We start from the raw sequence: 24,748 nt of genomic DNA, 5'->3' as shown, positions 1-24,748 counted from the left end.
TTTAATGTTATTTATATAGTGCTTTTCGCAAAGTGCATTGTTCCAAAGCAGCTTTTGAAGGGAAAATAGAAACCGAAAAACACAAAAAAACTTAAACACTGTACATGGTGTTAATATTCCCAGTGGTTTATTTAGCATATTTGCATGAGGTGAATGCTTGGCTGAAAAGATGTGTCTTTAATCTAGATTTAAATTGGGCAAGTTTGTCTGACCCTGGAATAGCTCGACCCCCTTTGGTGGATTTAGTTACTCTAGGTGTTATCAAAAGTCCTGAGTTTTGAGATCTCAGAGAGCGTGATGGGTTGTAGTGTGATAGAAGCTCTGTTATCTAGGTAGGGGCTAAACCCTTTAAGGCTTTATAAGTGATTAAGGGCGTGTTCATGCTTGAAGTTCTGTTCGTTTGGTACTTTTTGTCCGGACCAAAAATACACGCTCTTACCACAGAGTTACAGGAAAGCTAACGGTTAATGTACCATTTAACAGGCAACCTTACTGCTATGATTAGAAGAACAAGAAATGCTCTGTTAAACATTCTGTCTTTCAAATCTATATAATTTAATGCATAAACAGAATTGCATGTCTGATAAAAGTTAAGTTTTTGTGATTTTCATGTGTTTACGGTTGTTCTGAAATAATGTAACGTTAGCAGTGATGAAGGATGATGCTTTTATGTTTGTGCAGATAAAAACAAATCAGCACCTTGGAATGATAACGGTTTATATGTGTTATGAACAGTTTTGAAATGCAGAGCTTCAAAGTTTCATTTAACTTTGTAGATAGAATCATTTTGTTTTCTAAAAAAGTCCCAAAATGTAAACAAAGCCAAAACATCTAACGTCAATAAAAAAAAACTGTACTGTTGGTGTCTGTGGATTCTTCAGATGACTGGATGATATTTGCAGGGTTTTAAGTCGGATGTGTGCCAAGAATCTGATCTATATCCTCATAAAATAAAATCGTGTCCTTTTCTTCACCAGAGCTCCCGCTTTGACACCGAGCATCGCACACTTTGTGTACTGTTGATGCAACTTTTTCACTTTTAAACAGCACTGTTCCACACTCCTGTTAATCCTGTGTTTCCATTTTCTATTGCTAAATATTTTGAACACTCGGCTCATTTTGTTTTGCACACACCTCTCTTTTCGCTCTACAATCATGTGATTATTAGGGTCGCATCTGGTGACATCACATCCTGTTTTTGGTTCGGTCCGATGCCTTTGGTCCGTGTTGCATTTGTATTACAATCGAACCGCACCAGAGTTCATTTGAAAGTGGACCGAGACCCATCTATTTAGTGGTCTCGATCCACTTGTTTGGTACGCACCAGGGTTTGGGTGGCAACGTTCACACTACACAAATAAGCCGGATCAAGAGAGCAATCGCACCAGAGTTTAATCGAACCTAACATGGCATATGAGAACATGCCCTTAAAGAACCTTAAAGTCAATACGATACTTAATGTGAAGCCAGTGAAGGGTTGATAACATTGGGGTTATGTGATGGTATTTTCTGGACCTGGTTAGAACTCTGGAAGCTGCGTTCTGAACTAACTGTAGTTTGTTTATTGATGATGCAGGACAAACACTAAGTAGAGCATTACAGTAGTCGAGTCTTGAGGTCATAAATGCATGAATAAGCTTCTCTGCTTCAAAACACATAGAATATTTCATCATTTGGCAACATTTCTTAGGTGGAAAAAGGCTGTTTTTGTGACATTTGAGATGTGATTTTGAAATGACAGGTTGCTGTCTAATATAACGCCTAGATCGTTTACTGTATTACAGTATTTGTTGGCGTAACAGTGGAGCCTTTAACTTGCAGGTTATAATCTGAAATGTTCTGCTCACGTATCTTTGGTCCGATAAGTAGTATTTCAGTTTTATTAGAATTTAAAAGGAAAAAAAGTAATCCAATGTTTTATATCTGTGATGCACTTTGCTAATTTGAATAGCTGGGATGAATCATCTGGTCTTGATGAGAAATATAACTGGGTATCATCTGCATAGCAGTGGAAGTTAATTCCATGTTTTTTAATAATGTTTCCAATGGGCAGCATGTATATGGAGAATAGCAAAGGTCCTAAAACTGATCCCTGAGGTAATCCATTATTTACTTGCGTTAGATTTGATGATTCCCCATTTAAATGGACAAATTGATGTCTTTCTGATAAGTAATATCTGAACCATTGTAGTGCCTGTCCCTGAATACCGGTATAATTGTTTAAGCGATCTAGAAGTATGTTATGCTCTACGGTATCAAATGCAGCACTAAGGTCAAGCAGGTCTAGGAGTGAGATGTTGCCTTTATCTGATGCTATAGGCAGGTCATTTGTATTTTTAACGAGTGCAGTTTCAGTACTATGATACTGTCTAAAGCCTTACTGAAATTTTTCGTGTATGTCATTATTTTGTAAGGAGGAGTATAACTGAGTGGACACTACTTTTTCTAGTATTTTAGAATTGCGTCTATAGTTTCCTAGTTCGTTGGGTCCAAGTTTGGTTCCTTGATAAGAGGCTTAATGTCGGCCATCTTAAAGTGTCCTGGGACATGGACTAGATTAATTGACGAGTTGATAATGTTATAAATGGGCTCAATTGCATCGGGTAGTAATTATTATAATAATTTAGTTGGTATGGGGTCTGATAAGCAAGTTTTAGGTTTAGATGATGTAATAAGTTTAATTAAATCTTCCTATTTATAGGTGAAAACCACTGTAGCCTTTCTTTTGGGGTGATGATTGGTACTAATTAATAGGACAGACTTGGAGGTTGAGTTTTTGCTATTTTGTCACGAATGTTTTCGATTTTCTCTGTAAACAAATTCATGAATTCATTGCTACCAAGGTGCGGCAGAATAACCAGGTCAGGTGGTGTCTGTTTATTTGTTAATTTAGCAAATGTGCTAAATAAAAACCTTGGATTGTTTTTGTTGGTTTCTATGAGGTTACGAAGGTGCTCAGCCTTTGCTGCTTTTAGTGCCTTTTCATAACAGTTTGCACTCTCTTAGACCTCTAAGGATGCGCGGGTGGTGCTATTGTATCATGGTGCTATGTTTTTCTCATTAATCTTTTTTGACTTCATAGGTGCGATAGCTTCTAATGTATTACCGAAAAAAGTGCCCAATTTGCTGGTCATGTCATCGAGCGATTCTTTAGGGATGCTCCGATCCACCTTTTTTGCTTCCGATACCGATTCCGATACCTGAGATTCAGTATTGGCCGATACCGAGTACCGATCCGATACTAAGGTAAAAAATGTAAAGTGCACAATTACTTAATAAACTATGTGCATTGCAGTACAAGACATCAGGCTCGACTTAACATAAATTTCCTGACCCCGTAAAACAAAATAACAAACTAATGATTCAAAAATTTAGTAAATAGTTTATTAAACCAGCACCGGTGCAAAACAAATGAAAAATAAAACAAAACTTTTCACTATCTTTGGACAAAAGACATTCAAAATTAAGTTGCAAATTAAGCAGCTGAATAAAACAACAGCTTCACTAGCTTGATAAACGGGTATAAATAAATGGAAACAAAATCTCTTAATAATTTCTAAGAAAGTGCAAAAATAATTTAAAAATCAATTCGCAATAAAGCAGCTGAAATTGAGCAAAAAAAGTAATAGCTTTACTGCTTTAGATATATTTAAAATAACATGAATCAGATCTTTTTAATGCTTTAGTCACTAAAGCAAAGTCCACTTAACTAAACTAAAGTTTAGAGAAAATAAAATGCAACATCCAACACAGAAACAGATGAATAAAACGCTAGCTTCCCTAGCTTAGTAAAACTGCACATGTTTGTTGCATTTAACGTGGCATTTTGTGGCACAAAATTCTCATCCAACCAGTGTGCGGTTAAACTTAAAAGCGACACGGGGGACACGTCGCAGCTCCAGATATCTGTTGTAAAACTCACCGCATTGACATCTTTAATTTTTTCGGATATGTGTTTGCAGACTTTTCGGTACAGTTCAAGGTAGAGATAAATATTTACGCATCGGCGTGTCGTACTGCGGCACGTTGCTAGCGTATGATGTCGCACGTTGCGCAATGCACAGCCGCCCACGAGAGAGTTTAAGCGCCGGTGTCTCCATGAACTTTTACATCGTCTAGCACAAATTTTATGTCAGATCGGGTATCGGTGACAAATTGCACCGATACCCAATCTAGAATTTTATTACGTATCGACGCCGATACCCGATACGAATATCGGATCGGAGCATCCCTATTCTCTATTTATTGGTATGGTTATTAAAGGAGTCAGATCTGGCAATCGAAACTATCTTTAGTAGCTGAGTTAATTGGTCTAACCTGTCGGTAACGAATTAAACAGCTGATTTCTGCAGTGTACATGTTATAAGATCAGTGACATTGTCGCTTTTGTTTGGAACAATTATGTTTAACGCAAGCACTTCAAATTTTTTTAATTTATGCTCTGTTCTCTGAGTTACAGTAAGAAAGTCTCTTAAGATTGTTGCGACACCACCAATCTCGACCAACCAGCATGGCTCATGCATATAACAGTAGCTTGGTGGGGTACACACATTTAGACTGAAATAATCACCTATTACATATAAATATATCACACCTATTACGATGCAGTGCAATACGATTTCGATTAGGTATCTTTTGTTTTTTTCCGATACCGGTGCCAAATCGTTACTTTTAAAACTGAACCGTTGCTTAAACGGTGCCTAAATTGATACTTTTAATTTAAGTTTTAAGTAACTGTGGAATAAGCATGAACACTAACATTCAAAACTATAACATCTTTCAATGTTCATCTTTATTCATTTGGCAGACGCTTTTATCCAAAGCGACTGTCAAGTAGTAGAGTATGTTAACATTTTGTCAACCGTAAACAACTAAACAGTACCGTTAGTTTATAAGGCCATACTACTAGGCCAGGGCTCTGCAACCTTTGCGACCAGATCGCCTGCCCTCTGCATACGGACCTCATGCATAAACATGAGCAGAAGCTCGCTAGCCAGACAGGATTTCAACTATGCCGGCTAAAGACCTAAAGTGTGCTTTAAAGACGAAAAACATGCGAAGCAGAATATTTTCTGACTATAGAGTAAACTGTAATCGACAAATAATTGATCGTCGATTAATCATTAATATCCGTAATTTAGGTATAATATAAGTTGAAATATTGTTATCAGGACTGTGAACCTAAAATTACAATATACCAGAACAATTTGCTATAATAAAAAAATGTGCATAAAGAAAATATTTGTTAAAGTTTGTTAACGTGCATGTGTGTTATTTATATTATATAGAAGGTGAGCAGTCTCCCAGTGAGTAAACCAGAAACAATGGCAAGGAACCAAAACTCCACAGTAAATATATATTTATGTAAGAGTGGAGGAAAAAAAACCTTGCGATATTAAAATAGTACTACTGCAACTACAGAGAGAATAATTACTGTAAACTGTAAAATTCGATGGAAATATTGAGCTGGGATTTTAAGTGAAAAGAAGAAAGAGCTTGTGTGGATAGAAAAAAAGAGATATTTAGGCCTGTCCATTATTATTCTGGCTTTGGATGACTGTAGGTTGTGGCTGTAGTTGTCATCAGGTGGATTGCCCATCATCACGAGTGTCTGGCTGAACTGGATGCGCCTCAGGCCAGATCCGGAGCTTGGACTGACGACCTCTGGTGCCCTCGGGATCCTAGGTTGTGGCTGTAGCTGATGTAATATGTTAGAAATGATGCATCACGATGCAAATGGCAATGCATTGCATCGTTAACTTTTTACCAATAGTTGAGCGTAATTGAGTGTGTTTAAAAAAAGTTTATCAAACATTTTTCTTGATGTAAACTAAAGCTGCAACTAACGATTATTTTTATTGTCGATTGATCAGTAGATTATTTTTCGATTAGTCGACTAATCTAACGATTACTTTTCCGATTAATCTCGAGCTTGTTGTTGTTTTACCATATTCATTATTTTGTAGACTTTCCAGTAAAATAATGAGTACAGCTTCTACCGTTAGTATTTTAAAGTTTTATTAAATCATTTACTAAAAACATACTTCAATTTAATTCAGTTTATTCAAACATAGATACTGCCTAACAGTGCAAAACAGCCTGAAAGGCAACATGTATATTAAAGGAGCAAAGTCCAAAAAAAACACTGCCTAATGCAGTGCAAAAAAGCAATTATAACAACATAGGCAACAAAATACATAAGTGCATCAAACTAGTCCATGAAAGCCTAGCACAGTATAAAAAGCTAAGAATAGTGAGGTTAGTATTATTATTTTATTTTTTTAAGAAGGAAAGGGAAAAGAATTAGGATAAATCAATCAGCGACGTGTTGACGGAAGAGATGCGTTTTTTAAAGATGGCAACAGAGTCTGCTGATCTTGTAGCAGCAGGTAGATCATTCCACCAATGTGGAACAAATCCAGAGAAGGTATGGGAGAGTGACTTTTTTCCTTTTTGGGATGGTACCACTAGTCATTGTTCCTTTGCAGACCGCAGTGATCTGGCAGGAACATAGATCTGCATTAGTGAGTGGAGATACGATGGTGCAGACCCGGTGGTGGTCTTGTAGGCCAGGAGCATAGCTTTGAACTTTATCAACAGGGAGCCAGTGTAACCTGATGAAGAGCGGAGTTACATGTGCTCTCTTCGGTTCATTGAAGACCACTCTTGCCGCCGCATTCTGGATCATCTGGCAAAGTTGTGGTGACTCTTTGGGTTGGCTGGTATCACAAGCAGTTCCGTTTTTGCAAGGTTTAGCTGCAGGTGATGACCATTCATCCAAAGCGAGATGTCACTCAGACATGCCGCGATGCGAGCAGGGACCGTCAGATCGTCCGGTTGAAATGACAGGTAGAGTTGTGTGTCGTCGGCATAGCAGTGATAGGAGAAGCCATGCTTCTGAATGACCGAGCCGAGGGATGTCATGTAAATAGAGAAGAGTAGCGGTCCAAGCACTGAGCCCTGTGGCACCCCCGTGTTGAGCTGTTGGGACGCAGAGACCTCATCTCTCCAGGATACTCTGAATGACCTACCCGAGAGGTAGGACTCAAACCATTGCAACGCCATTCCAGAGACACCCAAAGCACTGAGAGAAGCCAGGAGTATGTGATGATTCACAGTGTCAAAAGCAGCAGACTGATCCAGTAGGATGAGCACAGATGACATGGATGATGCTTTTGCCAGTCTCAGGGCTTCGATGACTGAGAACAGTGCAGTCTCTGTGGAATGACCGGTCTTGAAACCAGACTGATTGCTGTCCAGGAGGTTGTTTCGCATGAGAAAGGAGGAGAGCTGGTTGAACACAACTCGCTCCAGGGCTTTGGCGATGAAGGGAAGAAGGGAGACAGGCCTGTAGTTTTCTAGCAGTGTAGGGTTTCTTCAGAAGCGGTGTGATGCGGGCCTCTTTGAACGCTGTGGGAAATGTCCCAGTGGTGAGCGAAGAGTTTATGATGTGGGTCAGAGCAGGCACAACCGTTGGAGAGATGGCCTGGAGAAGATGGGATCCAGTGGGCAGGTGGTAGGGTGGTTGGAACCAATGACCTTGGAAACATCAGCTTCAGACAGAGGAGAAAAGGCGGGGAGCACACACGTGTCAGGGATGTGGGCGGGTTCGACAGGTGGTGGCGTAGAAAACTGGCTGCTGATGGCGGTAGTTTTCTTTACGAAGAACGCTGTTTAGCTGTTAACTCCAATGAAGGTGCGGGAGCAGGCAGACAGAGGAGAGCAGAGAAGGTTTTAAAGAGCGTTCGAGAGTCTGGAGAGTTGCAGATCCTCGAGTGGTAGTAATCTGTTTTTGCAGAGGTGACATCAACAGAGAAAGTAGAGAGAAGAGATTGGTAGAGAGAGAGGTCAGCAGGGTCTTTTGACTTGCGCCTTTTTCTCTTAGCTGACCGGAGGCTGGAGCGATGCTCACGCAGTACATCCGATATCCAGGGAGCCGATGGGGATGCACGGGCTGGTCCAGATGAAAGAGGGCATAGGTTGTCCAGGCAGGATTCAAGCGTAGAACACAGAGTGTCTCTGGCATTGTCTGTATTCAAAAGAGAGAGCTCCTCAGAGGGGGGGAGTGCAGAGAAGACAGCAGAGGAAAAACAGGAGGGAGGGAGAGACTGCAGGTTGCGCCGGAAAGTGACCATCGGTAAGACATCTGCAATGTCCGGAGCAGTGAGGTCGAGGGTGACGAAGAAGTGATCAGACGTGTGCAGCGGGGTGACCTGAGAGTGATGAGTGGAGCAGTACCTTGTGAAGATCAGATCTAGATGGTTTCCAGACTTGTGGGTTGCTGATGTGGAAACCTGCTCGAGGAGAAATGATGCGGTCAGGTTGATGAAGTCAACCTGAAATGACTTTTAACAGGGTGGGTGATAGTAACAGCATGAAACTCGAAGGAGCTGTTGTCACACATGGGTGTTAGCTGATTGAATTTCCAGTCTTTGGGGATAAGTAGACCGGTTCCTGTGATGCGAGGGCTGTGGGAGAAAGTGCGGTTATGGGAGAGGGCAACGGGATTGGCAGAGTCCTCTGGTTTGATCCTTGTTTCTGTAATTGCTACGATGGAAAGACCAGAATGTTTAACAAAAGCTGTAATGAAATCAGCTTTGTTCACAGCAGATTGGCAGTTCCAAAATCCTATTGGGAAAGTATAAGGGGCAGTTGATAGCAGTGAAACATTGTGTCCTAGCGCCACCATATTATTACCATATGTGCTAGCCGATAGCTTCAGCTCTAGGGTGACGTCTATTTTGAGTCACTGACCGTAACAAAGGCTCGTCGGAGAGTCACAGGATGTTATCTCTTGAGGTGCTCTTGCATCGCAGTCGTGCTGCCGTGGAATGCCATTATTTTGTTACAGAGTGAACAAATCACCGTTTTGTTCAAACTCTGTTTGAAGTTTTCCCACACTTAAACATATGAAATAAAACCAGACCACGATCATGTTATCTTGTCATTTGCACTATGCCCGGGAGCAGAATCTGCCATTACTCCAAATAACGTAAATCATGTGACGCGTCAACGCATTTCACGTACGTGTCGTTGTAGCCCTAATGTAAACAATAAGCACCTCCCAGGAGACATAAGACTTAATTAAATTTTTACATGAGGATGTTTTGTTTAACATCTCTCGATTAAATTCTAAATGATCTGTTTGTTGTATTTTATTCTAATGTCTGTGTTAAACGCTGAAACTAGAAGTGGTTTTGAACCATTGTTGTTTACGTCTTTTGAAATGCTCTAAAACACATGCAGAGTTCTTTTGGAAAATGTCAGAACAGCGTTCAGTTGATATGAGAAGCAGCTGGTCGTTCTAGTAGGCATGTGCTATATGTTTTATATGTTTGCTGTAAAAGTCTTTCCACAGGAAGCTGCCAAGAAAAGTGTTTCATTTGATAGTGTTGTGCCTTTGATTTGGGTTTTCGTGTTTGTATAGGGCTTTTCTGACGGATCAGCCAAACTATTTTAAACATTCCTGAATAATGATATATGTTTTGGCAACATTAGATCATTAAATCCTACTGATGCTTTGAGTGTGTTTGACTTATATTTTATGTACATATACTCATAAAACAACATATGTATGTGTGTATGCAGGGCTTAAGAATTCCAAGTTAATGTGTATATGCCTAAAATGTGAAGATAAAACACAAAGGTTTGCCATCACAATAACCATGTCTCACAGAGAGCATTGATCCCCCAAAATTGCTATAAAATTGCTAGATGGGGTGATGGAAACGGGCCTGTGTGAACAAAAGACAGGAACAATGCTTCATCATAATAATGATGTATACTACTAGTTTAGTGCTAGATTTGGATCGCTTTAGGAAAAACGAGGATTCTCAGGCTAGCATTTAAGACGCGCACAATGAACGTCTCATTCAGAAAATGAAATGTTCCCAGCCTGGACATATTATCGGTGTATTTTCCAGAATCTAATGCGATGTACAAAAACTGACTTCAGCATTCAGAATGTAATAAAAACTAGGCTCTGTCCTAGTGCAGATACTGGAGCATCAGGGGCTGTCATTCAGTGTGCTGTACAGTGAAGTTGCAGTGATGCCGTTATGTAACTGTCTGTGTTGTATCACTGAAACACTGAAGTCCTATCTGTGCTCCGGTGTGTGTTGTTGTTGATTTAGCTGGTAACATGGTAATGACACCGTGTAAAATCTTGAACTTATGATGGCAGTACGGCTCTCTTGTAGGTGTGTGTGTCTCTGAACTGAGTATATGATTATTATGATTGATTGATCATGAAGGGATCTGTTGGCTCAGTATTTATGGTACATATATGTATGTTTACAGCTTTGCTAGGTCATCAGAGGGCACGTATGGAGCGATTATGGCATGAACTAGAGCTGAAGAAGAGAAAGCTGGAGAAACTGAAAGAGGAAGTCAATGAGATGGAGAACGACCTCACAAGGAGACGATTGCAGCGCTCCAACTCCATCTGTCAGATACCATCTGTAAGTTACTGGAGTGCCGCTCGCTCACATGCTCACGCTCACTCGCTCACATGCTCACGCTCACTCACTCACTCACATGCTCACGCTCACTCACTCGCTCACATGCTCACGCTCACTCACTCGCTCACATGCTCACGCTCACTCGCTCACATGCTCACGCTCACTCTCACGCTCACTCACTCACATGCTCACGCTCACATGCTCACGCTCACTCACTCACTCACTCACATGCTCACACTCACTCACTCACATGCTCACGCTCACTCACTCACATGCTCACGCTCACTCACTCACTCGCTCGCTCGCTCGCTCGCTCGCTCGCTCGCTCGCTCACTCACTCACTCACTCACTCACTCACTCACTCACTCACATGCTCACGCTCACTCACTCACATGCTCACGCTCACTCACTCACTCACATGCTCACGCTCACTCACATGCTCACGCTCACTCACTCACTCACATGCTCACTCGCTCACATGCTCACGCTCACTCACTCACATGCTCACGCTCACTCACTCACATGCTCTCACTCACTCACATGCTCTCACTCACTCACATGCTCACGCTCACTCACTCACATGCTCACATGCTCACGCTCACTCACTCACATGCTCACACTCACTCACTCACATGCTCACATGCTCACACTCACTCACTCACATGCTCACATGCTCACGCTCACTCACTCACATGCTCACGCTCACTCACTCACATGCTCACGCTCACTCACTCACATGCTCACACTCACTCACTCACATGCTCACGCTCACTCACTCACATGCTCACTCACTCACATGCTCACGCTCACTCACTCACATGCTCACGCTCACTCACTCACATGCTCACGCTCACTCGCTCACTCACATGCTCACGCTCACTCACATGCTCACGCTCACTCACTCACATGCTCACGCTCACTCACTCACATGCTCACGCTCACTCACTCACATGCTCACGCTCACTCACTCACATGCTCACGCTCACTCACTCACATGCTCACGCTCACTCACTCACATGCTCACACTCACTCACTCACATGCTCACGCTCACTCACTCACATGCTCACGCTCACTCACTCACATGCTCACGCTCACTCACTCACATGCTCACGCTCACTCACTCACATGCTCACGCTCACTCGCTCACTCACATGCTCACGCTCACTCACATGCTCACGCTCACTCACATGCTCACGCTCACTCGCTCACATGCTCACGCTCACTCGCTCACATGCTCACGCTCACTCGCTCACATGCTCACGCTCACTCGCTCACATGCTCACGCTCACTCGCTCACATGCTCACGCTCACTCACTCACATGCTCACGCTCACTCACTCACATGCTCACGCTCACTCACTCACATGCTCACGCTCACTCACTCACTCACATGCTCACTCGCTCACACGCTCGCGCTCACTCGCTCACGCTCACTCACTCACATGCTCACGCTCACTCACTCACATGCTCACGCTCACTCACTCACTCACTCACTCACATGCTCACATGCTCACGCTCGCTCACTCACTCACATGCTCACACTCACTCACTCACATGCTCACGCTCACGCTCACTCACTCACTCACTCACTCACATGCTCACGCTCACTCACTCACACTCACTTAAACTCGCTCACTCACACTCACTTACACTCGCTCACTCACACTCGCTCACTCACACTCACTCACATGCTCACTAACACTCACACTCACTCACACGCTCACTGACTCACTCGCTCACATGCTCACGCTCACTCGCTCACATGCTCACGCTCACTCGCTCACATGCTCACGCTCACTCGCTCACATGCTCACGCTCACTCGCTCACTCACTCACATGCTCACGCTCACTCACATGCTCACGCTCACTCACTCACACGCTCACGCTCACTCACACGCTCACGCTCACTCACTTACACTCGCTCACTCACACTCACTTACACTCGCTCACTCACACTCGCTCACTCACACTCACTCACATGCTCACGCTCACTCGCTCACATGCTCACGCACACTCACACTCGCTCACTCACACTCACTCACACTCGCTCACTCACACTCACTCACACTCGCTCACTCACACTCGCTCACTCACACTCACTCACACTCGCTCACTCACACTCGTTCACACTCGCTCACACTCTCACACTCGCTCACTCACACTCGCTCACTCACACTCGCTCACATGCTCACGCTCACTCACATGCTCACGCTCACTCACATGCTCACGCTCACTCACACTCACTTACACTCGCTCACTCACACTCACTTACACTCGCTCACTTACACTCGCTCACTCACACTCACTTACACTCGCTCACTCACTTACACTCACTCACACTCACTGACACTCACTCACACTCACTCACATGCTCACTCACATTCTCACTCTTACTCTCACACTCACATGCTCACTCACACTCACTTACACTCGCTCACTCACACTCGCTCACTCATACTCACTTACACTCGCTCACTCACACTCACTTACACTCGCTCACTCACACTCACTTACACTCGCTCACTCACACTCACTTACACTCGCTCACTCACACTCACTTACACTCGCTCACTCACACTCACTTACACTCGCTCACTCACACTCACTTACACTCGCTCACTCACACTCACTTACACTCGCTCACTCTCACTCACATGCTAACGCTCACTCGCTCACATGCTCACGCTCACTCGCTCACATGCTCACGCTCACATGCTCACGCTCGCTCACTCACTCACATGCTCACGCTCACATGCTCACGCTCGCTCACTCGCTCACATGCTCACGCTCACTCACATGCTCACGCTCACTCACATGCTCACGCTCACTCACATGCTCACGCTCACTCGCTCACATGCTCACACGCTCACATGCTCACACTCACATGCTCACGCTCGCTCACTCACTCACTCACATGCTCACGCTCGCTCGCTCACTCACATGCTCACGCTCACTCACATGCTCACGCTCACGCTCACTCACATGCTCACGCTCACTCACACTCACTTACACTCACTTACACTCGCTCACTCACACTCACTTACACTCGCTCGCTCACTCACACTCACTTACGCTCACTCACACTCACTTACGCTCACTCACACTCACTTACGCTCACTCACACTCACTTACACTCGCTCACACTCACTTACACTCGCTCGCTCACACTCACTTACACTCGCTCACTCACACTCACTTGCACTCGCTCACACTCACTTACACTCGCTCACACTCACTTACACTCACTTACACTCGCTCGCTCACACTCACTTACACTCGCTCACTCACACTCACTTACACTCGCTCGCTCACACTCACTTGCACTCGCTCACACTCACTTACACATGCTCACACTCGCTCACATGCTCACGCTCACATGCTCACGCTCACATGCTCACGCTCACTCGCTCACATGCTCACGCTCACATGCTCACGCTCACATGCTCACGCTCACTCGCTCACATGCTCACGCTCACATGCTCACGCTCACTCGCTCACATGCTCACGCTCACTCACATGCTCACGCTCTCTCACATGCTCACGCTCTCTCACATGCTCACGCTCTCTCACATGCTCACGCTCTCTCACATGCTCACGCTCACTCACATGCTCACGCTCACTCACATCCTCACGCTCTCTCACATGCTCACGCTCACTCGCATGCTCACACTCACTCACGCTCTCTCACAAGCTCACGCTCTCTCACATGCTCACGCTCTCTCACATGCTCACGCTCGCTCGCTCACATGCTCACGCTCACTCGCTCACATGCTCACGCTCACTCGCTCACATGCTCACGCTCACTCACTCACACGCTCACGCTCACTCACTCACATGCTCACGCTCACTCACTCACTCACATGCTCACGCTCTCTCACATGCTCACGCTCTCTCACATGCTCACGCTCTCTCACATGCTCACACTCGCTCACGCTCTCTCACATGCTCACGCTCTCTCACATGCTCACGCTCTCTCACATGCTCACGCTCTCTCACATGCTCACGCTCTCTCACATGCTCACGCTCTCTCACATGCTCACGCTCTCTCACATGCTCACGCTCTCTCACATGCTCACGCTCTCTCACATGCTCACGCTCACTCACAGGCTCACACTCGCTCACGCTCTCTCACATGCTCACACTCGCTCACGCTCTCTCACGCTCTCTCACATGCTCACGCTCACTCTTACTCACATGCTCACTCACACTCTCACTATTACTCACATGCTCACACTCACTCACATGCTCACATTCACTCACATTCACTCACATTCACTCACATTCTCACTCACATTCTGACTCACATTCACTCACATTCTGACTCACATTCACTCACATTCTCACTCACATTCTCACTCTTACTCTCACACTCACATGCTCACTCTCACACTCACTCACATTCTCACTCGCATTCTCACTCACATTCTCACTCACATTCTCACTCTTACTCTCACACTCACATGCTCACTCTCACACTCACATGCTCACACTCGCTCACACTCTCTCACATGCTCACGCTCACTCACGCTCTCTCACATGCTCACGCTCACTCTTACTCACATGCTCACTCACACTCTCACTATTACTCACATGCTCACACTCACTCACATGCTCACATGCTCACATTCACTCACATTCACTCACATTCTCACTCACATTCACTCACATTCTCACTCACATTCTGACTCACATTCACTCACATTCTGACTCACATTCACTCACATTCTCACTCACATTCTCACTCTTACTCTCACACTCACATGCTCACTCTCACACTCACTCACATTCTCACTCTTACTCTCACACTCACATGCTCACTCTCACACTCACTCACATTCTCACTCGCATTCTCACTCACATTCTCACTCTTACTCTCACACTCACATGCTCACTCTCACACTCACATGCTCACTTTCTCACATACATGCTCACTCACTCACATGCTCACTTTCTCACATGCTCACTCACTCACATGCTCACTCACTCACATGCTCACTCACTCACATGCTCACTTTCTCACATGCATACTCACTCACACGCTCACATTCACTCACATTCTCTCTCACTCACTCACATTCTCACTCACTCACATTCTCACTCTTACTCTCACACTCACATGCTCACACTCACATGCTCACACTCACATGCTCACTCTCACACTCACTCACAAGCTCACTTTCTCACATGCGTACTCACTCACTCACTCACATGCTTACTCTCTCACTCCCTCTCTCTCTGTGATGAATGAATGAATGAACGAGTTAACGGCACCATCTATCTCATGAGCTCACAGTGTTCTATTTTAATGTGTACAAATAATTTGTGAAATTAATGTAAAAAAAGTGCTGTAAAGTTCCATTTTTTTAATTACGTGAGCATCAGAACTGTTTTGCAAATATCATCCTATTTGTTTAAATGTTGTTATTTATGGGACTATTAAAAATGTACTGATAAAACGTAATATTCTCAGGTAATTATAATGGTCTTTATATTGTGTGGCAAATTATGAAATATTTGTTTCAGGACATCAGGATATGAACATTAGAAACCATTTTCCATGTTTAATTGTCATTTTACTGTTAGTCAAACCAGTAAAAAATGTATCGACGTGTGGAGGGTGGGGCTAATATGAGAGGGCGTGGTCAGGGCTGTGGCCTATGTTCCTTTTTTGTTCTTTGCCAATCACGTGTCTATTATATGGACAGACCCTTGATCCCTCAATTTTGACTGAGGGAGTCTACTTCATATATACACTTCAAGCTGCTCTACAGATCCTGGTCATATAATTAGAATATTATCAAAAAATGTATTTATTTAACTAATTCCATTCAAAAAGTGAAACGTGTATATTATATTCATTCATTACACACAGACTGATATATTTCAAATGTTTATTTCTTTTCATTTTGATGATTATAACTGACAACTAAGGAAAATCTCAAATTCAGTATCTCAGAAAATTTGAATATTGTGAAAAGGTTAAATATTGAAGACACCTGGTGCCACACTTTTATCAGCTAATGAACTCATAACATCTGCAAAGGCCTTTTAATGGTCTCTCAGTCTGTAGGCTACACAATCATGGGGAAGACTGCTGACTTGACAGTTGTCCAAAAGACGACCATTGACACATTTCACAAGAAGGGCAAGACACAAAAGGTCATTGCAAAAGAGGCTGGCTGTTCACAGAGCTCTGTGTCCAAGCACATAAATAGAGAGGTGAAGGGAAGGAAAATATGTGGTAGAAAAAAGTGTACAAGCAGTAGGGATAACCACACCCTGGAGAGGATTGTGAAACAAAACCCATTCAAAAATGTGGGGGAGATTCACAAAGAGTGGACTGCAGCTGGAGTCAGTGCTTAAAGAACCAGTACGCACAGACATATGCAAGACATGGGTTTCAGCTGTCGCATTCTTTGTGTCAAGCCACTCTTGAACAACAGACAGCGTCAGAAGCGTCTCGCCTTGGCTAAAGACAAAAAGGACTGGACTGCTGTTCTCTGATGAAAGTCAATTTTGCATTTCCTTTGGAAATCAGCGTCCCAAGGTCACCTGTACACAGTGCCAAAGCAACTAGTCCCTGGTTTAAGGACCATGGTATCCCTGTTCTTAATTGGAAAATCTATGGGGTATTGTGAAGAGGAAGATGCGATATACCAGACCCAACAATGCAGAAGAGCTGAAAGCCACTCTCAGAGCAACCTGGGCTCTCATAACACCTGAGCAGTGCCACAGACTGATCGACTCCATACCACGCCGCATTGCAGCAGTAATTCAGCCAAAAGGAGCCCCAACTAAGTATTGAGTGCTGTACATGCTCATACTTTTCATGCTCGTACTTTTCAGTTGGCCAAATATTTTCTGTGTATTGGTCTTAAGTAATATTCGAATTTTCTGAGATACTGAATTTGGGATTTTCCTTAGTCGTCAGTTATAATCATCACAATTAAAAGAAATAAACATTTGCAATATATCAGTCTGTGTGTAATGAATGAATATAATATACAAGTTTCACTTTTTGAATGTGAAATAAATCAACTTTTTGATTATATTCTTATTATATGACCAGCACCTGTATATCCCTAAATTCAACTTGATTATGACGTCACAGCAGATCGCTCAACTGTTGTGTATGGTACATAAATTTTTTTGTGAATTAAATGCATAATATTGTATATTATATTAAAGGGAACGTTCACCCACAAAATATTCCGTCATCATTTAACTCACCAAACCTGTATAAATATCTTTGTTCTGCTAAACACAAAGGAAGATATTAGGTAGAATGTCAGTAACCAAACAGATCTCATCCCCTATAGACTCTCATAGTAGGGAAAATAAATTCTCACTCACTCCTTTGACATGGTCCAATGTAATCCGATTAAAAGTCTAATCTGAAAGAATACACTCCATATAAACATGTCAATCAGAATTAAAATGCCTCAGTGGCATTGTAAGGGGTGGGTTATGCCGTTTGTAATCCACTTGATAGGACATGTAAACACTTGATCAGATTAAAAACCGAAGTAGGAAGTTTTGCGCATGTGCAAAGTCCATGCTGGGTCTTACAGACGTAAGGGCGCATGACGCACAGAACGAGCAGCTGTTGTTAAACAAACAAAAACACATCAATCTTACAAAGCGATACAAATTTCCATATGCTTGTCATCTCTAAATTAACATATTCATGTTTTCATGTAGTGCGTTTTTAACCGCAATGTCTCAGTTCCTTTTTTAAAGCGCGATACATTTCCAGATGGACTAACGTAGGCTAAAATATCTAATAATAAAATGTAAATTATATTCGTTGTAGTTTACCAAACATTTATTTTATTTATCGTTTCTTACATGTGCTTTGGAAGGATTAACTGTTTTTACCGTGGTAAATTGCTTTAACGACCTTGCTTCATTGGCACGAGACATCACTCTGCCTTTATAAACTCTAGATTTTTTTCGTGCGGTTTGTAAAATAAAATATGTGCTTTAAAACCTTGTATTTAAGTGAACACTTGTGCAGTGTGCGTATGTCAGCAGAGTATATCGGATTTGAAGCTTGTCATGTAAACACGCACATCACTCAATCACTTTATTTACCTTTCATGTAAACACTACATTCAGATTGCACAATCTGATTCAATCCGATGTGTCCATGTAAACGCAGTTTCAGACTCTTTCGCTCGCTCACTCCCTCTCTCTCACGCTTAAGAAGCATAGCAGTTGAGCACCACTGATGTCTTTTGTTTTCTATATTTATTGTCTGTTTGTTGATTGTGTTTGCTGTTTTGCTGCTTTGAAATGAGGTAAACTATGGAAATAAAATGTAATTAAAGGTTGAGGATTAAACCCACACAGATTGACAATTTGTCATTGCCACTGGCGATTGGTGCCTTTTGTTTGTGCAGCATCATATAAGAATACGTGCCTGCTGAAGATGGGTGGAAAGGTTTTATGATGTGAAGTCTGAAGAAAATAATGTATGTAATGTCATGCAGAACTCTCTATCAGTGTGTTCTTGTTACAGATTGAGGAAATGCAGCAGTTGAGATGTAAAAACAGATTACTGCAGATTGATATCGATTGTTTAACCAAAGAGATTGATCTCCTTCAAACACAAGGTACGTCATGCTGTCCTCACTCTTCATTCATCCCAACAAACACACAATGTTGTCACAATGTAGACAACCTTTTAAGCACACGTTGTGTGGTGACGTTGTCACAAAGTTATCTTTAAACCTGCCTTCGGGGCCATTGCCCAGCAAACGACATTTAACCGTCACTGTACACAAGCGCGAAAATCTGGCCTGTCTGTCAGAGAAGAGTCTGCTCTGATTCATCGGAAGAAAATCTGAGAATTGCTTTTAATTTCTGTCACAAAAATAACTGAATAACGTAATCATAACAAGAATGTGTTGTTTTGGTAACATTGGGAAATTAAAAAGGTCAAATACTTTATGATGCTATATTTACATGACGTATGTTTTTTAAGCTGTCCAGAGCTGCCAGTATGATATTATTATTCTTAATTAAACCATATACCTGTACTTATGTTTTGTTTTTGAAAGTGTAATTTCATTTTACAATACCCTGGTATTAGTCTGCACGTTTCTATAATAAATCTAAATAATATAACGCTGCATTGTTACTCTTTAACTTTTACACAGGCTGGTGTTGATTATAACGTTATAGAACCGTATTCATTATTAAATGTTTATTTTGTGGTTATATAACAGCAATGCACAGATATGAGTTGCTATGGAATCAAGGATTAACAAAAGTAGTCTGATGTTGTCTCACAGTTACGGAGTGTTGCAGAGGCTTCTAACATCTTACTTTTCTAAAGTGTCACAGTGTTGCCAGCATGTAGAGAGCAACATTTTTTTCAGAGGCAAATGTGTTCTAATCACAAAATATTAATAACTTCCTTCAAACGCCTTTTTTTGCCCTCATGCTGTCCACACTTGCTATGTGGATGGTGACTAAAATAAATAACAACAACATCACCATCACATGGTAAAACTGCGGAAGAAGTCGCTGAAAAACTGACCAAAGAGATGAAGAAAGTTTCTTTGTTGCTGAAAAACTCATGGCTCACCTTAAATCTAGATAAGACTGTTTCGATGTTTTTTACAAATCGTTAAAAAATAAAACATTGTCCTAAGATCTTGATCGATGGACAAATCATTTCAAATCCAGAACAGGTCAAATATTTAGGTGTCATATTGGAAGCAAATATAGGTTTTAAAAGGTGCATAAAAAAGTTTGTACAATCTAAATGCAAGGATTGTTTCACATTTACGTTATTGTATGACAAGTTGGTCACAGGTTACTAAAACTGTCCTTAGGCCACTTGAGTCATTATATAAAAGCTCTCTAAAGATTCATGATAAGAAAGGCAGACGATTCCATCACTGTCATATTCTTGTAAAATAAAAAATCTGATAATTCACACAAATCTGTGTTTGAAGTATAAGATCGTCCATGGCACCGCTGCTCCTCCATTAAAATAATTGATATCTTTGGGCTCTGAAACAACCGCTCGAGCAACTAGATCTACAGTGCGAGGTCAATGCAGGATCCTTAAACGCAGGACAGCATTTGGAAACTTGTGTGGCCGCTCAGAAGCATAAACTCTTACACGTTCACACGCCAGGCAAAGAATTGACTTTTGTCAAATCAAATTTGTTCCCACATGTGACCAGATATATGTGTGTGTGTGTGTGTGTGTAAGTGTGTATTCTGAGGTCTATAAGAGTAGATCTAAGAACATGAAAGGTTTTTACAATGTTATTTATTTGGTCAATGTAAATTTCACTATTCATGTATGTATTATGTATGCTAACTTAACAACGTTGCTCTGGAGCTAAAACCTGGCACTAGGTTAATGTTTATTGTACGCTGTCCCTGTTTCTCTAAAAATAAATAGATATAAATGGAATACCCCATCAGTAAGACTCACAAAAAACAGCGTTAAGCATTCAGTTGTTAAAAATGAGATGACCAGAGTATGGCAAGCTTTTATTGACAGCTACATGTGACCCTAGCCAATAAACCTGCTGCTGATGTCATATTAAAGAGAAAATATTTACCAATCTTGATTTGTTATGTAAACATTCAAATAATGCAATATCACTCTACTCGTGCCTCTGGACTAATCACAGATATAAAGGAGACAATCACACCCAAGCTGATATAGAGCCATATCACACCACTGCAAGAGCGATATTGCATTTTTAGCGCTGTGCTGCTTCAGTGACGTAATTAGCGAGAAACAACAAGGCGGGGCGTGCATGGGAACAAAGACATAATGAAATGAAGAGACACTGCCAAATGGGTTGTTTTATTACTCTGACTGGCTGAGTGATACAAACAGTGATCTTACTGGTGGATTGTTGCTTGGGTCTCAGCCAATCACATTCGAGAAACAGACTGATTTTATACACAATGTTGAGGCAAAGAACCGCCCAACACTTATTGTCCTCAAATTCCATTTCTGATGTAGTTCGTCAAGATTGATCTCCTTCTATTGGGATATATAGCCATAGTTGAACCCAATAGCAAGTTCATTTTTTATATGAAAATGTTTAAATAATAGACTGAATTCTTTTTTGATTTGATGATTCATTCTTTTAATTTACTAGTAAATAACTGCAACCTCCCTTGCATTAGTCTTTCATAGATTGAATTAAAAGAATTTGCCGCCCTAATTTATTGTGTATATTTTCCACGCATATTGTGTATTTGATGTATTTTTATGTGTACAGTACATCTTATTCTAGATTCCACACTCCATTTGTGCTGTTGCTTAAAATGATTTACATACTGTACATGTATATTTAAATGGGTTTTGTTCAATTCGTTTTTCATGTGATTGATTTGAGGGATGAATGACGTCCTCTTCAGCACTGTGAAGGGTTGAACTAGATCATATTCTTCACTGCTCAAGTCAGCACATCTTGTTTGTAGCTTTGGATTTTTAACAGCTGCTTTTGTTTTTATTTTTGTTTCAGGACCAGATTTTAATCCCGTTGCTATTCACAATTTTTATGACAATCTGGGATTCTTGGGTCCTGTACCTCCTAAACCAATCAAAAGTCATACAAAATCAGGTGAGTTTCAAAGAAACCTTGCGTGCGTCTTTTACACTTTCACTGCATCCTTACATCGTGATTGTGTTTCCGTTCATTTGTCTGCTTTTTTCAGTCTTTCGTTTTCTGTGAATGTCTAGATCTTTATTAAGCATTTTCTTTTCGATGACACCTCTGTGTGAAGTGATCTTTCTCGGTTTTCTGCTTTTAATCCAATCTGTCCATCATGCTCGCCAGGTGCAGATCACACCGGCTCTCTAGACAGGAGAGGACGCAAAATAAATGTCAGCTCCAAGTTAAAGAGAGACCCCTCTTTACCTCCTGTACCGCCTGCTGTTGCCACACCCATGGGTGGGTCTGTCTTTCTCTCCGGTTCTCTTGCTTTTCCCCTCTCTCTTCTCTCACTCTTTTCTGCACGAGCTTCGCTAATGAGTTTTTTGTGTCTGATGCGTTTCAGAGAGCAGTAGGAACACGAGGGTCATGCCAGAGCCTGAGGATGATGACGGAGTTCAGTGGAGCTGTACTGCCTGTACCTTCCTCAACCATCCCGCCCTCAACCGCTGTGAAGAGTGTGAATTTCCACGCCATTTTTGAGCCACACACACGCAGTGTACACGTGATGTACAGAGAGATGCCCTGATGGCCAGCGCTTCGAACGGGTGTTTTTTCCCCCTCGCAGTGTTGGTGTTTGTCCATTTGTGTGGTGAAGTCCACTGAAGACTGGACGATGTTTACAGCTCTATGTGTGTTTCTCACGAGAGATCCGAAGAGATTTCAGCCTCTTGCTCAGTAAAGAGGTTCAGTACTGCAGTAATAATGTTATTGACATGAGTGCATGGATGCCAGCGTGCCTGAGCGTGCAGCCACCAAAAGGAGAAAACTCAAGAACTTCCTTAATGGATGCTGATCATGATGTGGAATCTGCTAAACTCAGTTGTTAACTTTTGTTTGGTAATTGAAACCCAAAATGAAAATGGAAAAAAAACATGCATGCTTTAGATGTACAGTTTACGGAGGAGAGTCTCTGCCACAGAATTTACTGTACATAGTTTTAGAATGAGCTTTTCAGTGCCTATTTTGTTTCTCAAAATGTCACATGTAATTCTGTAAGTATAGCTTCATAGACTTCATTTATTTCTATGTGTTACTGTGTTTTGTTTCAAACCATGTGCTTTTAAGGTGTTTTGTGAGAACTTTAAAGGGATGCTCACACATATTCAATGGCAAAAAGACCTCGATGCTCGTTGTCAAGCACTCCATCCAGCGTACGAGCTGCAGACGCAGCAACAATAAGGTACCTGACCTCGGAACGGTCCAAGAACTTTAACACTCAGACAATAGAATGCTTTCCTATGTGACAACTGGAATGTAAATTTAATCTGAGAAATGCCAGAAAAGAAATGTTTCTTTACCTGATCATTTGCAATATAATGTGCGTTTTTGCAAGGTTTGTCTTACGGTGACCTCCTGAACGTTGACTAGTCTCCCAAGGCCTTTTCAAACAATTCACACCGCTGGCCTTTATAGATGAGATCACAGTGTTTCTGGGTGTAGCTGAAATCCTTCACAAAGTGCCTTCTGTGTTTTGTGGTTCTCTGTTACAGATCGCAGTGCACGTCTCAGCTGCAGATCGTACAGAAATCCTTAAAAAGGTCCTTAAAAATCTTTCACATTAATGAAACTTATTCGTTCATTGATTTAGCCAGATTTTAGAAAAGGGATTTGTCGTCTATTTTTGAGAGTCATAATGCATGGATAATGCATTAAAAAGGCCAACAATAATGTATATTTATAATACAAATAAATGTACGTTTCCAATTGCTGGATTCTGTAAAGCCCTGGTCACAGGGAACATTTACTTTGTGCTGGGATAAAACAAGGATGATGTTTTATTAACTTGGGGAAAAAACAGCAAAGGAACAATCAATTTGGCATGTTGTGTTTTAGATAATAAATGCAAATTATGAGAAAAATCTTTGATATCCAATGATGTTTGTGATTTAACCTTACCAGGCAAACTGTCTTTGTAATAGATAAGTTATTTGTAAAAATAAAAATACAATCTCCTTTGAAACGAAGCATTACACTTTTAAATCCTGTAAAGGTTCTGTCTCTATGAATTTGGGATTTTTGGGGTCATTAACATGTTGCTAGCGCTTCGTTTTGCAGTCCTGTTTCACGTATACATACCATATACTTACTGTGTAAATACTGGTACCAGCACAAAATTTAAACACTTTGGGGCGGTTTCCCGGACAGGGTTAATCTTAATCCAGGACTAGGCCTTTGTTCAATAAGGACATTAGTCATTTTTACAAACAAACATTACTTGTGCACATTTCGAGACAACACGATGGCGCTGATGTATTTAAGATATGTTAGTGCAAGTTGTTTTCAGTTTGGACATCTTTAACCTGACTGTTTTATTTAGTGTAGCACTAGTATTAATCCCTGTCTGGGAAACCGCTCCTAGAAACGCTATATTAACCAGGTACATACACATCAACCCCTTTTATACGATCTACATCAGCGTTTCTCAATCCTGGTCCTGCACATTTTCTGTCTCTCGCTGATCAAATACACCTGTATCAATTTATCAGCTCATCAGTAAAGCCTCCAAGACCTCAGAAGAGTGTGTCAGATAAGGGTGACGGTACAAATGTGCAGTCTTCAGGGCCAGAATTGGAAAGAACATACAAAAAA

General features: G+C 41.8%; 1 protein-coding gene across 3 annotated transcripts in view; it reads left to right on the top strand.

The window, feature by feature from the left end:
- Window positions 1-24,121, top strand: part of tab2 (TGF-beta activated kinase 1 (MAP3K7) binding protein 2) — a 35,023-nt gene extending 10,902 nt beyond the window's left edge. Inside the window, exons 4-8 of one of the 3 annotated variants that reach the window (XM_079475172.1) lie at window positions 10,300-10,460; window positions 18,982-19,075; window positions 21,968-22,066; window positions 22,283-22,396; window positions 22,503-24,121. In XM_079475172.1, the coding sequence (XP_079331298.1) occupies window positions 10,300-10,460; window positions 18,982-19,075; window positions 21,968-22,066; window positions 22,283-22,396; window positions 22,503-22,639 (605 nt within the window). In that variant the 3' untranslated portion in view covers window positions 22,640-24,121. The remainder of the gene's footprint in view (window positions 1-10,299; window positions 10,461-18,981; window positions 19,076-21,967; window positions 22,067-22,282; window positions 22,397-22,502) is intronic. The other 2 variants (XM_079475173.1, XM_079475174.1) reach the window with 2 other exon arrangements.
- Window positions 24,122-24,748: the final 627 nt, after the last annotated feature.

The sequence above is a fragment of the Barbatula barbatula genome (genome assembly GCF_947034865.1).
Source record: "Barbatula barbatula genome assembly, chromosome: 15".
In the NCBI taxonomy this organism is placed as follows: domain Eukaryota; kingdom Metazoa; phylum Chordata; class Actinopteri; order Cypriniformes; family Nemacheilidae; genus Barbatula; species Barbatula barbatula.
The sequence above is the reverse complement of the archived record's forward strand: the minus strand, read 5'-3'. Positions and strand labels throughout refer to the sequence as shown.